At 41.7% G+C, this 13,126-nt stretch overlaps 1 protein-coding gene across 4 annotated transcripts in view; it reads left to right on the top strand.

Annotated features, from left to right (window-relative positions):
• Window positions 1-13,126, top strand: part of EPHA3 (EPH receptor A3) — a 573,384-nt gene that overhangs the window by 422,322 nt on the left and 137,936 nt on the right. For all 4 annotated transcript variants that reach the window (XM_073617000.1, XM_073617002.1, XM_073616999.1 and 1 more), the window contains exon 6: window positions 7,301-7,425. In XM_073617000.1, the coding sequence (XP_073473101.1) occupies window positions 7,301-7,425 (125 nt within the window). The remainder of the gene's footprint in view (window positions 1-7,300; window positions 7,426-13,126) is intronic.

The raw sequence follows: 13,126 nt of genomic DNA, 5'->3' as shown, positions 1-13,126 counted from the left end.
TTGCTGAAGACAAAACTGAAGGGAAAATGCCCCAAGAACAAGCAGGAACTGAAGACAGTGGCAGTAGAGGCCTGGCAGAGCATCACCAGGTATGAAACCCAGCGTTTGGTGATGTCTATGCGTTTCAGACTTCAGGCTGTAATTGACTGCAAAGGATTTGCAACCAAGTATTTAATAAGTGAAAGTTTGATGGATGATTGTTAATCTGTCCCATTACTTTTGGTCCCTTAAAAAGTGGGAGGCACATATACAAACTGTTGTAATTCCTACACCGTTCACCTGATTTGGATGTAAATACTCTCAAATTAAAGCTGAAAGTCTGCAGTTAAAGCACATCTTGTTTGTTTCATTTCAAATCCATTGTGGTGATTAGGGATGAGTTTCGAGTTCAAGTCAAACTCATGCTCGACTCGAACATCGGCTGTTCGCCAGTTCGCTGCAAATTCAAAAGCCGCGGAACACCCTTTAAAAGTCTATGGGAGAAATCAAAAGTGCTAATTTTAAAGGCTTATATGCATGGTATTGTCATAAAAAGTGTTTGGGGACCTGGGTCCTGCCCCAGGGGTCATGTATCAATGCAAAAAATAGTTTTAAAAACGGATGTTTTTTGCGGGAGCAGTGATTTTAATAATGCTTAAAGTGAAACAATAAAAGTGTAATATTCCTTTAAATTTCATACCTGGGGGGTGTCTATAGTATGCCTGTAAAGGGGCGCATGTTTCCCGTGTTTAGAACAGTCTAACAGCAAAATGACATTTCAAAGGAAAAAGAGTCATTTAAAACTACTCAGGGCTATAATGAATTGTCGGTCTGACAGGGGAACTCCGAACCAAAATTAAAAAAAAAATGTCATGGGGGTTCCCCTAAATTCCATACTAGGCCCTTCAGGTGGGGTATGGATATTAAGGGGAACCCCGCGCCAAAATAAAAAAAAATGGTGTGGGGGTCCCCCTAAATTCCATACTAGGCTCTTTAGGTGGGGTATGGATTTTAAGGGGAACCCGTGCCAAAATTAAAAAAAAAATGGCGTGGGTTCCCCCAAAAATCCATACCAGACCCTTACCCGAGCACGCAACCTGGCAGGCCCCAGGAAAAGAGGGGGGATAAGAGAGCGCCCCCCCTGAACCGTATCAGGCCACATGCCCTCAACATTGGGAGGGTGCTTTGGGGTAGCGGCCCCCCAAAGCACCTTGTCCCCATGTTGATGAGGACAAGGGCCTCATCCCCACAACCCTTGGCTGGTGGTTGTGGGGGTCCGCGGGCGGGGGGCTTATCGGAATGTGGAAGCCCCCTTTAACAAGGGGACCCCCAGACCCCGCCCCCCTGTGTGAAATGGTAATGGGTTACAAAAGTACCCCTATCATTTCACAAAAAAGTGTCAAAAATGTTAAAAATGGCAAGAGACAGGTTTTCACAATTCCTTTATTTAAAGTCTTCTTCTTTCCATCTTCTTCAGGTCTTCTTCCTTCTTCCTTCCTTCTTCCTTCGGTTTCTTCCTCCATCTTCTTCTTCCTCTGGTTCTTCCTCCAATCCTCTGCTTCTTGCTCTGGTGTTCTCGTCAGGCACCTTCCTCTGCGGCGTCTTCTTCCCCGCTTCGTTCTTGGGCTGCATTGCATCCATGGGAGGCTCCCGCTGTGTGACGCTTCTCTTCTTCTGACACTTTTTAAATAATGGAGGGTGGGGCCACCTGGTGACCCTGCCCCCTCTGACGCAAGAGACTTGACGGGGACTTCCCTGTGGCTTTCCCCGTGATGTCAGAGGGGGTTACGCAACGGGTGACCCCGCCCCCCTCTGATGTCACGGGGAAAGCCACAGGGAAATCCCCATCAAGTCCTGTGCGTCAGAGGGGGGTGCCCTCCGTTATTTAAGAAGTGTCAGAAGAAGAGAATACATACAGCGGGAGCCTCCCATGGATGCGGAGCTGCCCAAGAATGAAGCGGGGAAGAAGATGCCGCGGAGGAAGATGCCGGACGAGAACACTGGCGCAAGAAGCAGAGGATCGGAGGAAGAACCAGAGGAAGAAGAAGATGGAGGAAGAAACCGAAGGAAGAAGGAAGATGGAAAGAAGAAGACTTTAAATAAAGGAATTGTCAAAAACTGTCTCTTGTCATTTTTAACATTTTTGAAACTTTTTTGTAAAATGCTAGGAGTACTTTTGTACCCCATTACCATTTCACACAGGGGGCTGGGATCTGGGGGTCCCCTTGTTAAAGGGGGCTTCCAGATTCCGATAAGCCCCCCGCCCACAGACCCCCACAACCACCGGCCAAGGGTTGTGGGGATGAGGCCCTTGTCCTCATCAACATGGGGACAAGGTGCTTTGGGGGGCCGCTACCCCAAAGCACCCTCCCAATGTTGAGGGCGTGTGGCCTGGTACGGTTCAGGAGGGGAGGCGCTCTCTCATCCCCCCCTCTTTTCCTGCGGCCTGCCAGGTTGCATGCTCGGATAAGGGTCTGGTATGGATTTTTGGGGGGACCCCACGCCATTTTCTTTAAAATTTTGGTTCGGGGATCCCCTCTGGGGAAATCCCATGCTGTTTTTATCAATGAACTTTTATGTGTATTGTCGGACCGACAATTCATTAATAGCCGCGAGTAGTTTTAAATGACATTTTTTCCTTTGAAATGTCATTTTGCTGTCAGACTGTTCTAAACACGGGAAACATGCGCCCCTTTACAGGCATACTATAGACACCCCCAGGTACGAAATTTAAAGGAATATTACACTTTTATTGTTTCACTTTAAGCATTATTAAAATCACTGCTCCCGAAAGAACGGCCGTTTTTAAAACTTTTTTTTGCATTGATACACGTTCCCTGGGGCAGGACCCAGGTCCCCAAACACTTTTTATGACAATAACTTGCATATAAGCCTTTAAAATTAGCACTTTTGATTATTCATGTTCAAGTCCCATAGACTTTGTTCGTGTGTTCGAACGAATTTTTTGCCTGTTCGCATGTTCTGGTGCGAACCGAACAGAGGGGTGTTCAGCTTATCCCTGGTGGTGGTGTATAGAGCCAAAAAGATTAGAATTGTGTCGATGTCCCACTATTTATGGACCTGACTGTATAGCAATGTAATGCACTGCTATATGCAAATATAATGTGTAAATAAAAAAAAAATGAGATAGGCCATCAGTACATCAGGATTGATCAATTTTCAGATATATAACATAGTTTGTGGACTCTATAACTTTCCTACAGACTAAATGATATACACTGTTTTGGGTTGTGTTCACCAAAGAAATGTGGAAGAATACATTGTGGCCTAAAATTATGCAGAACAATTATTTATTTGCACCATTTTTTAACAGAAGCAAAGAAGCGTTTTTTTTTCTCTAAATTTTTGTTCTTTTTTTGTTTATTTAGCAAAAAATAAAAAAAACCCAGTGGTGATTAAATACCATCAAAGGAAAGCTCTGTTTTTGTGAACAAAATTATAAAAATGTAGTTTGGGTACAGTGTTGCATGACCACACAATTATCATTCACAGCTGCAACAGCAACAGCGCTGAAAGCTGAAACTTGGCTTGGGCAGGAAGGGGGGGGTAAAAGTGTCCTATTGAAGTGGTAAAATAAAATACTGGTTTCACCTTTTTCCTCTTTTGTTGCACATCAGCATTGATAATCTCCTGTAGCCTCCTTGGAGCCAATCCCCATCTATATGCATGCACAACAGAGATTGGGTGGGTTTCCTTATGGTGAAAAAATAGTGAAACAAGCATGTGCTTTGGCACAACTATTTGGAGTCTCCAGCATGTGAAAGGATGATGATGCATGACAACAACTGGCACAGAGAGTTGTCACCCTGTCACAGTAAGTGCCTGAATAAGGACCTTAATGCCAGGATCACCAGTTATTACTTTAATGAAAGCTTTAGCTTTGAAAATTGTGAAAACAATGTTTGAAACTAAGGATTACATGCAGAGTTAAAGGTTGAGCTGACACTTAAAGTGACTCTGTTGCTTACATGAAACAGAGCATAGAAGATCTACATACAAGAAAGATTATAAATACTCTCCTCCCCCACTGGCCACACTTTTAAATGCTGCCCCGATGAAGAAAAATCACCATTCAAAGTCTCCTGAGAAACCCGCACATGCAGGAGTGTCCATGTCTTGGTCTCAAAATTTTCTCAGTGATCACTCTTGCCAACTCCCATATCACTACAGGATACAATACTGCTATAAGAGTCAATGGAGGAATTACTGAGCTTAGTGGGGAACCATGACCACCCCTGGAAGTGTCAGTTTCAGAGTGGACTTGGCGATTTGTTTCATTAAAGTAACACTTAGCGGTTTGCTGCAGATGTGAATATTTACAATTTTCTTTACAGGAATATCTTTTATTAACAATTTTATTATGTGTCAGAGTTGCTTTACAGGTTTTGCATAGGCGATCAGTTTAAGTGTTTGCTGTGCGTTTAGTTACACAAATTTCTAATATACAGTATTTCCCGTCAGACTTCAGAAATCAAACAACACATAGTAAGACTGTATCTTGCATATAAAGTGTATGTAAACCCCTAATTTTTTTTTTTTTTGGTCAGCATGTTTGGCATCATGCCTTACTGTATACAGTTTTCTTAAGCAAATCTTTTTTGTGAATTTGTTGTAAAGTTTTTTTTATCTGAAGATCCTTTTAGTAATGGTATTTCCTGAGGAAGGCTGACAACACTAAACCACTGACTCACAATAAGCAGAGTGTTGCCTACTATGTGCGCTTCTTCAGTTGGCCATTAGGCTGTCTATCAGATAGACCTGATACACAGCTCAATAGCCAATTGAAAGGGCTTGATGATGATAAATTAAGGCATTGGCTTAAGCCTGCCATACATGGATCGATCCATTTATGGGTGGGGGTTATACAGAAGTTGATCAACCACCTTGTTGGATTTTCCCCACTCAATCAGCGCTGCAAGCTATACCTGGAAGTGCTGATCAGAGTATTCTGATGGTGGAGAAGCCTCCACGCTATCAGAATACAAAGGCTCAGCGCGGAGGATTCCCTCATCCTCCCACTGGTTGAACACAAAAACTGATGCATCGATGGGCTGCCTTAACCCTGTCAGCCTGCGACATGCAGTGAAGTTACTGACAGGATGTCCAGCCAAGAATCTTTGCAACAGATTCACAAAAAATATTGGCTTATGAAAACAGCATAGAGTAAGACATGATGCCAAACATTCAGATAAAATAGTTTGGATCTTACTATGCTTTAATTACTTTTTTCTGTATTTTTTTTAAATAATCTAAGTACAAACAATTGTTTATAAAAAAAATGTTGGAAGTATTTCACAAGTACTTGCCCAGCCATCACAAATTCTGACTGTAATTAGCTTAAAGGGGTTGTAAACCCTCGTGTTTTTTCACCTTAATGCATCCTTTGAATTAAGATGAAAAAACACCTGGCAGTCACCGGCCCCCCAGCCCCCCCGTTTTACTTACCTGAACCCATTCATCTCTTCGGCGGGGACACGATGTCCCTCTCTCCACGGGGTCCCGGCTCATGATTGGATAGATTGATAGGAGTGAAGCCATTGGCGTTCCGCTGCTGTCAATCAAATCCAATGACGCGGGCGCTGGGGGTGGGGGCCGAGTCCGGCATTCGTGTCTGTGGACGAAAATGCTGGACTCGGGAGCGTGCCTGCAAGGAAACCCCCTCAGGAGAGCACTTCTTCTAGGGGTTATCCCTAGGAGAAGTGCCGCGAGAGCCACCGGGGGACCCCAAAAGAGGATGTTCGGGGCCACTCTGTGCAAAATGAGCTGCACAGTGGAGGTAAGTATGACATCTTTGTTTTTTCTTTTTTTAAATAATCCTTTAAAATCACTTTAATGTGCTGATTTTACGTTTGGTGGTCTTAATGTGGTATTTCCTGATTGAAGTATTTCAGTGAAAATTGAGTTAGTGATGGCTGCTTGTATACTTGTGAAATTTATCCCCAAAACATTTTTTCAGCCCCAGAGCCCTTTTTCTGTTATCAATGACCTAAATTCTAGAGCATTTGGTAGACCTGAGGCCAGTTACCCAAGTACTAGGAACAAAGGGATGCCATTGATGGTCATGTGTATTATAAAAAAGGACTATAAAAAAAGCAATATCAAAATTAAAGGAGAAGTATGGCCAAAACTTTTTTGGCTGTACTTCTCCTATGGATCACAGGACTGCAGTTTGTTTTGCAATCCTGTGACCCGTTTTCAGCAGACAGTGGGCTAAAGTTACAAAGCCTGTCCAGGCTGTGAAAAGGTCCTGACCATATGGTTCGGATCCACCCAGATGCCTGGACCAGCAGCTGGCTCAGGCTCTGAGAGCCTGAGCCAGCCAATTCCACCCCCTCGCACTCCAGTGAGCAGAATGGGCAGATCAGAGAGCCAATGACTGACAGTCCCCAGTTCTCTGCAGCCTGAAGCCCGAAAGCTAAGCAATCAGCTGTGTCTGGCAGGGGACAGATGCAGCACCAGATCGATGCTGCATTCACCTAGGTGAGTATAATTCATTTTTTATGAGTCCTGAAAGTCTCTTTTAAAGTTTATATTTAAGTCCAACGATGTGGTCTCCTTCTAATGATTTAGATGTGGCCATGTAGATCTATTAAACTATTTTACTTCTATGCCTTTCCACAGCACAAAGAAAAAGCATTAGTGTAATAAATTTAAGCAAGCTGAAATAAATAAATACATGGAAATTATTAGAAAGATAGAAAGAAACTGAGAAAACACAGACATATTCAGCAAAGAAAGTTAACTTTTCACCAGAAGAGTAATGAAAGTTACTTAGGAACACATTAGCAAAATTGTTTATAAAAACGCTTTTGAAAGTGCACAGTGCATGCATTTAAGGACACTAGTCATTTTTAAATAACTACATAATTATTAACATCCATTTGAAGAAGTTAACGGTTCATGTTAAAAAAATTTAAAATAAATTGTCATTCACTTAAAAAAAAACAAAGCCCACTGACAGTATTCTAAATGTACCTTCAGAATCCACAAATACAGAATTCTATTAATTTCCAACCCATTTTTAATAGCACAAGTGTTTTCTTTAGTTACGTTCTAGTAGCATATTAGAAACATCTGCTAGCTTGCCACCAGTTCACTGTTAATAGAAAATGTCAGTTCATTTGTCTCAAGGCCCAACATGCTTCGCGATAAGTGTACCAAGGCTATAACCCAGCTGCTATTTCTTGATACAAGTCCAGATGCACTCAACAATCATTTATATGCAAACCTTTTTCTTGCCAACGATAAATATCAATTTCGTTCTTTTTTTTTCTCTCTCTCTTTCTTCTTTCCTGTACAGCTCCATCTCCTGTCACCATAATTAGAAAGGACCGAACCTCAAGAAACAGCATTGCCCTGTCTTGGCAGGAGCCAGAACACCCAAATGGGATCATCTTGGACTATGAGGTCAAGTACTATGAAAAGGTGGGAAGAATGGCAACAACGGCAAGACGTTAATGAATTCTATTGTTCTGTCCAAGAATAAGTCTGCTAAACTTGCAAGGTGTTACTGATATGTATTTGTGTGAGGCACAGAGTACTAGACAGAAAATATCATTCACAGATCTATTATAGGTATATGGTTTCACTCTGGGTTGTGTTATGAGAGATGTGGTGGGCTCAAGCAAGTCTTTAGAGTTGATAATAAAGTAATGTCATTTGTCATATGTTAAAATGTTTACAGTAGGTATGTGTATTACTCGAAACGGACATTTATATGAGTGACTCCTTCCAATTGTATCATTAATATGGTGAAAGGTGATGTAATTGCTTATATTTAGGCTTTGGTTATGTAATTGTTGCAACATTTTTTAGGATCCTTTGGATAATATGCGGAACAGTGTTAGTGGCCTCGTTAGGATACAACTCGTGCTTATGTTTCTTTTTTATTCATATTTTTTGTCCTCCATTCTCTTTCCCTTCTTTTTTCCTTCCTCATTAATTTACCTTTTCTTCTTCCCTTCCTACATGTCCTCTTTTCCTCTGCCAGTAACTATTACTCTGTTCATTTTTCTATCATCTTCACTCACCTAACCTTTCCACTGCCTCTTTCTACTCTCTTGACCTTTACTATGTGCTCTACATTTCCCACATCTTTACTATGTCTAAATCGGCTCACATAAACCACTGATACATTCAGGTTCACCCTTCAGCTGTTGAACAACTAAAGTAATACTAAAATAATATCCTCTTACTGAACACTTTCACCAGTCACTTAATTCCCACCATAGTGGGAAGTGACAATGTCCATTCCCTGCTTATCTCTCCAGGCTACTACAGCAGGCAAGAATAGTTAAAGTGTATATCCACAACTTTTTTCAAGGTTTTGGATAGAGTAGGGAATTGTTAAATTCCTGTCAAGTTTTTTATTCTGTCTGAATGCTAGGAGATTTTAATTTCTGTCCAAAAAAATCTCTACAACATTAGATAAATTACACTCTAGACAGTTGCCACCAGAACAATCTTACCCACTAGAAGAGTTATCCTCAACTTTTGTTTTGGTGATCATTGTAAGATTTTTCTTCACTTTCTGTCTTGGTAACAATGGTCACATGTTGAAATATGGGAGTACACATGCACCTAGCAGGGACACATACAACAATAAAAAGTTGTCAAGGGTTAAACATTTTTCCTCACTATATAAAAAAATGTGGGCTATACATACACTTAAAGTGACTCCATATTTACCTCTAATATATATCACCAGAGCTAAAAGTTTCATCCTCATTCATGATAGGTGTCTGTTGAACGTATGTCTAGTACATGTCTAGTACATGGCAGTTATCCACGATTTATATATGTAGAACTACCCCCTTAGGAGTTGCAAATGACAGGGTTCCCCACTTCTGCACAGCCAGGCACATGACATCTTCAACTTTCATCCAGACACAGTGAACACTCTATGAGCTTTTTTTTTGCGTTTTCTTAGAGGGTAATAACTTGGATGGGGATAGGAATTATGGGAAGCCCACCGTGACAGTAACAAAACCATGGGCAACTTTCCCCCTATATATAGCTCCACTTAATCCTCCCACACAACTCTACTTGATTTATTCCTTTTATTAACTAACAGTCTCTGTTAGATTAGCAACAGCCCCATACAGGCTAGGAACTCTCAGTCCCTGCATCCTGGAGCAACACCAACACCCTGTCGACACTGGTCCCAGCTCTACCACTGCAGAAAAATGCCCACCTGGCTGCCTCTTTACCAGCCCACCTGGCTGCTTCTTCACCAGTCTACCAGACTGACCTTTTTCACCAGTCTATCCAACTGACTCACTGGAGATCTCCCAGGCAAGGCAGAAGTGTTAAGCACACCACACTGATCCATGGTGTGCTGGCGAAGATGTACTTCTGTTTGATGCTTCCAGAACCCAACTGGTAATCGTTACAGCACCCGTTAATGCTCTATGCCGTTTACCCGGGAACGTGTGCGACTGGAATATTGAATTAAGCACACCACTGTCTTCAAGAGAGACCTGCTCCATGTTCTCACATTGTCCTCTCCTTGCTCCCGCTGCCTCTCAGGAAAGCCCCCTTCCAACTTCTTCTGTGACAGCACCTGAGCCCCAGCCCGAGGCAGAGCACCCCCCCCAGAGTAGGGAGTTCACCTCAAGGGCCACTGACAGCCTCCTCAGTGCTGCATCTCCATCTTCCACCCGACTCTCTGCCCAGTAGGACTCATTCCTATTTAAGGGCTCACTTAGTCCACTGCCATGCCCACCTCCTGGGAATTGGCTAAGGGCCCCTAAATATACAAAACAACCCCTCCTAGCCTCCACCTTCTAGTTTCTAGAACATTCCTCAACTTTATAGAACCAGAGGGAAGCACCAGAGAGCTGTCTGTATGAGTCATGCTGCCCTGAATGTGAACAACCCTGACCCAATTACAGACTCACAGGACTAAACACGAGCCAGGATATAGTTTGCCTACTCTCACACTAGTAGTAAACTAGAACACTAGAGGGCGCTACATTAATTTTATATAAAATTGTAGACATTTTAATGAAAATCACATAGGCACAAAAATGATGTCAGTAGCAGCTAGAGAGTTGTAACAATACAACAAATTATATTTTTCTGATTCTGTAATTTTTTTATTTTACACAAACTTCATGGCTTGGTTACATTTTGCAGTTTTGTTATTTTATGAAAAAGATGGATATAATATGTTTTCTGGGCTACAGAAGAACATTGACAATTTTTTGTGCATCCATATTATAATTTTAAGCATTTTAGGGTTAAAATTGTATTATTAAATATCAAATACATAGCCTGAATGAATGCCTATTGTTACTAGATAAAACATTTCTGCAGACAGAGCATATTAGGTGAAATTAACAAGTAACATTCCAGCTTCATTGTATAATTCTTGAATTCCGGTTGAGTCCTTACATTTCATGTGTTCATAATTAGCAAATAATGATCCATGAGATACAGTTTCTAAAGGTGAAGGTTTTCTTTAAATTGGGAAAACAGATATACTGTATGCACATATGTAGTAAAGCCCAGTGTCTGTACATTTACAGTTAAATTACAGAGAGTCCTTTTAAGAGCAGCAAGTCTGGATCTTTACAGGCTCAGAAGTGTTACCCAGTGTACCCTGCTAGTAACTTGTTTAGTGGAGGGACTTTGGTTGCCCTCACAATAACTTAACTGGCTAAAAATGAAGGTATACTTGAAGCCAAAATATTTTTTTTTTTTTGTTCTGGATAAAATTGCAAATGGTTAAAATCTCAGTTTTTTGCTGTGTACCAGGGGACAGTGTCCTCCACTACCTGTCTGGATACACAACAGGAAGTTGAATAAAAGAAGGGAAACCCTTTGTTAAAAGGTCACAAGTGTTTCCATAAGCACAGATTTACTTAAGTCTTAGGGTACATAAGGAGTACTTAAAGAGAAGCTCCAGGGTCTCTAAAATAAATAAAAGTCAGCAGCTATAAATACTGTAGCTGCAAACTTTTACTATAAGGACACTTACCTGCCCAGGCATCCAGCGTACTCCTCACCCGAGCCGATTCTTCAATTGGTTTCAGGTGCAGGTGCTGGCATCGTAGGTAAGGGAAACAGTAAGTGGAGTCTTACATCCCAGAAGGCTGCAAGGGAAGGAGGGGGCCAACCTTTTGGCTTGGATTGCTGCAACACATCTGCAACAGTAGGAGTCAAAACCAGATACCCCCCTCCATAAAAATGAAGGTATACTTGAAGCCAAAAATTTTAATTTTTTTGTTCTGGATAAAATTGCAAATGGTTAAAACCTCTGTCAGTTTATCTTGCTGTGTACCAGGGGACAGTTTCCTTTACTTCCTGTCTGAATACACAGCACAAAAAGAAGGGAAACCCTCTGTTAGAAGGTCAGAAGTGTTTCCATTAGCACATGTTTACTTAAGTCTTAAAGAGGACGTAAACCCTGATGGGTTTTACTTCCTCTTTATTTCCCTGCAAAGGTAAAGCATAATGGGCTACTATGCATCGCATAGTAGCCCATTATGTGTCACTTACCTGAAACCGAAGCCTGCAATGTCACCGATGTCCCCACTAGCAGCGAGCATCCATCTTCACTCCTCTTCCTTCCGGGGCTCTGTGACTGGCCGGAGACGCAAAACGTCACTCCCGCGTATGTGTGCAGGAGCCGCCAGTCACGGGCATGACCCCTTTAGAAACGGCACAATCTGCCCTTTCTAAAGTGTGCATGTGCCATTGACATCGGCGCATGGCTTTATTGTAAATATCTCCTAAACCGTGGAGGTTTAGGAGATATTTCCAGCACCTACAGATAAGCCGTAATATAGGCTTACCTGTAGGTAAAAGTGGTTGTACAGGGTGAACAACCACTTTAAGGCTTTGGGTACAGGCACTGGCATCGTAAGTAAGGGAAACAGGCAGTGGAGCCTTGTGGCCTCATAGCCGGTCTTCTACTGTGAATGCGTGAGTCGCACTGACAGAAGGCTGCAGGGAAAAGAGGGGGGCCAAATTTCCGGCTCAGATCACCGCTACACATCTGACTCAACGTGGGACTGGGTGCCTGTCAAAACTAGGTACCCGCCCCCCCCCCCCCCCTAAAAAAGTGCCAAATGTGGCAGTGGAGAGGGGGAGTATGTAAAAAAGCGGAACTTCCCCTTTTGGGTGATATTCTGCTTTAAGTTTCAGGTTGACGACTACATGTGGCTTAAGTGTGACCCGCACCTTCCCCACCCCTTGTCCTGCTTCTCCACCTTCTTTCCTTTCTTTCTTTCTTTCTTACCTATCACACAAATCTTTCCTGATGTTAGATTATGCTTTACTGCTTGTCCTGTTGCATAGATAACTATTTGGTTAATTTGTCATCATCTAATGATGCAGCTAATGGTGTATCCTTGATTGTTCATGGTATGTTTGTTTTTGTTTGAAAGTTTAATAACAATCTTTTTTATATAATTTGGAAAATATATTATTCTAATGTGAAAAGTAGGATGACAGTTTAATGTCCCCTGTTTTTCATATACTTTGTAGATATCTAAAAATTCTGATTCATATTCTGTCTAAGATAGTGATGCTTTTAATTGGCTAAAAAGTAGCATTTTTCATTTTTGCAGTATGATGCATATATAGTAGGTTGTGTGTATACATGGTAAGAGTATTGAATTGGGTTTCTTGTTTTCTTCATTTTCGTAATTTGAGCTGACCACTGATGTGCTTTTAACCTTGTATGATGATTTTGATATAGTTCTGTCAAAATGAATGGAAATATTGATCGAATACAATGCGTTCTAAGTTGTATCTTCACAAACCTCCACCCTCTTGGCCACATCTGAAACAGTACCTGTAGGCAAAGGGATAATCACCTTCATAAATTCATAAATTCATAAATTATCAAAAGTTATAATTTTTATATTTAAAAGTTGTTCTGGTTTTCTTGTTGGGGGATTTTGACAAACATTAACAAATATATGTTGTGCAGCCATAAAAGTGTTCAGAAGGTTTCTATTTCTTTTTCTGCTAACCCGACATACTTCCTTGGGTAGGGTGACAACACTAGGCCACCTTTCCTTAAATCAGGGCAGCTATGTTACCTGATGCCTTGAGTATCTCAAGCCAGGGGCTGGATTTCTAGATTACCAACCCTCTGATGAAGGGGGCAATTTAG

The sequence above is a fragment of the Aquarana catesbeiana genome, linkage group LG02 (genome assembly GCF_042186555.1).
Source record: "Aquarana catesbeiana isolate 2022-GZ linkage group LG02, ASM4218655v1, whole genome shotgun sequence".
NCBI classification, from domain to species: Eukaryota; Metazoa; Chordata; class Amphibia; order Anura; family Ranidae; genus Aquarana; species Aquarana catesbeiana.
This window is presented reverse-complemented; position numbering and strand designations above follow the sequence as displayed.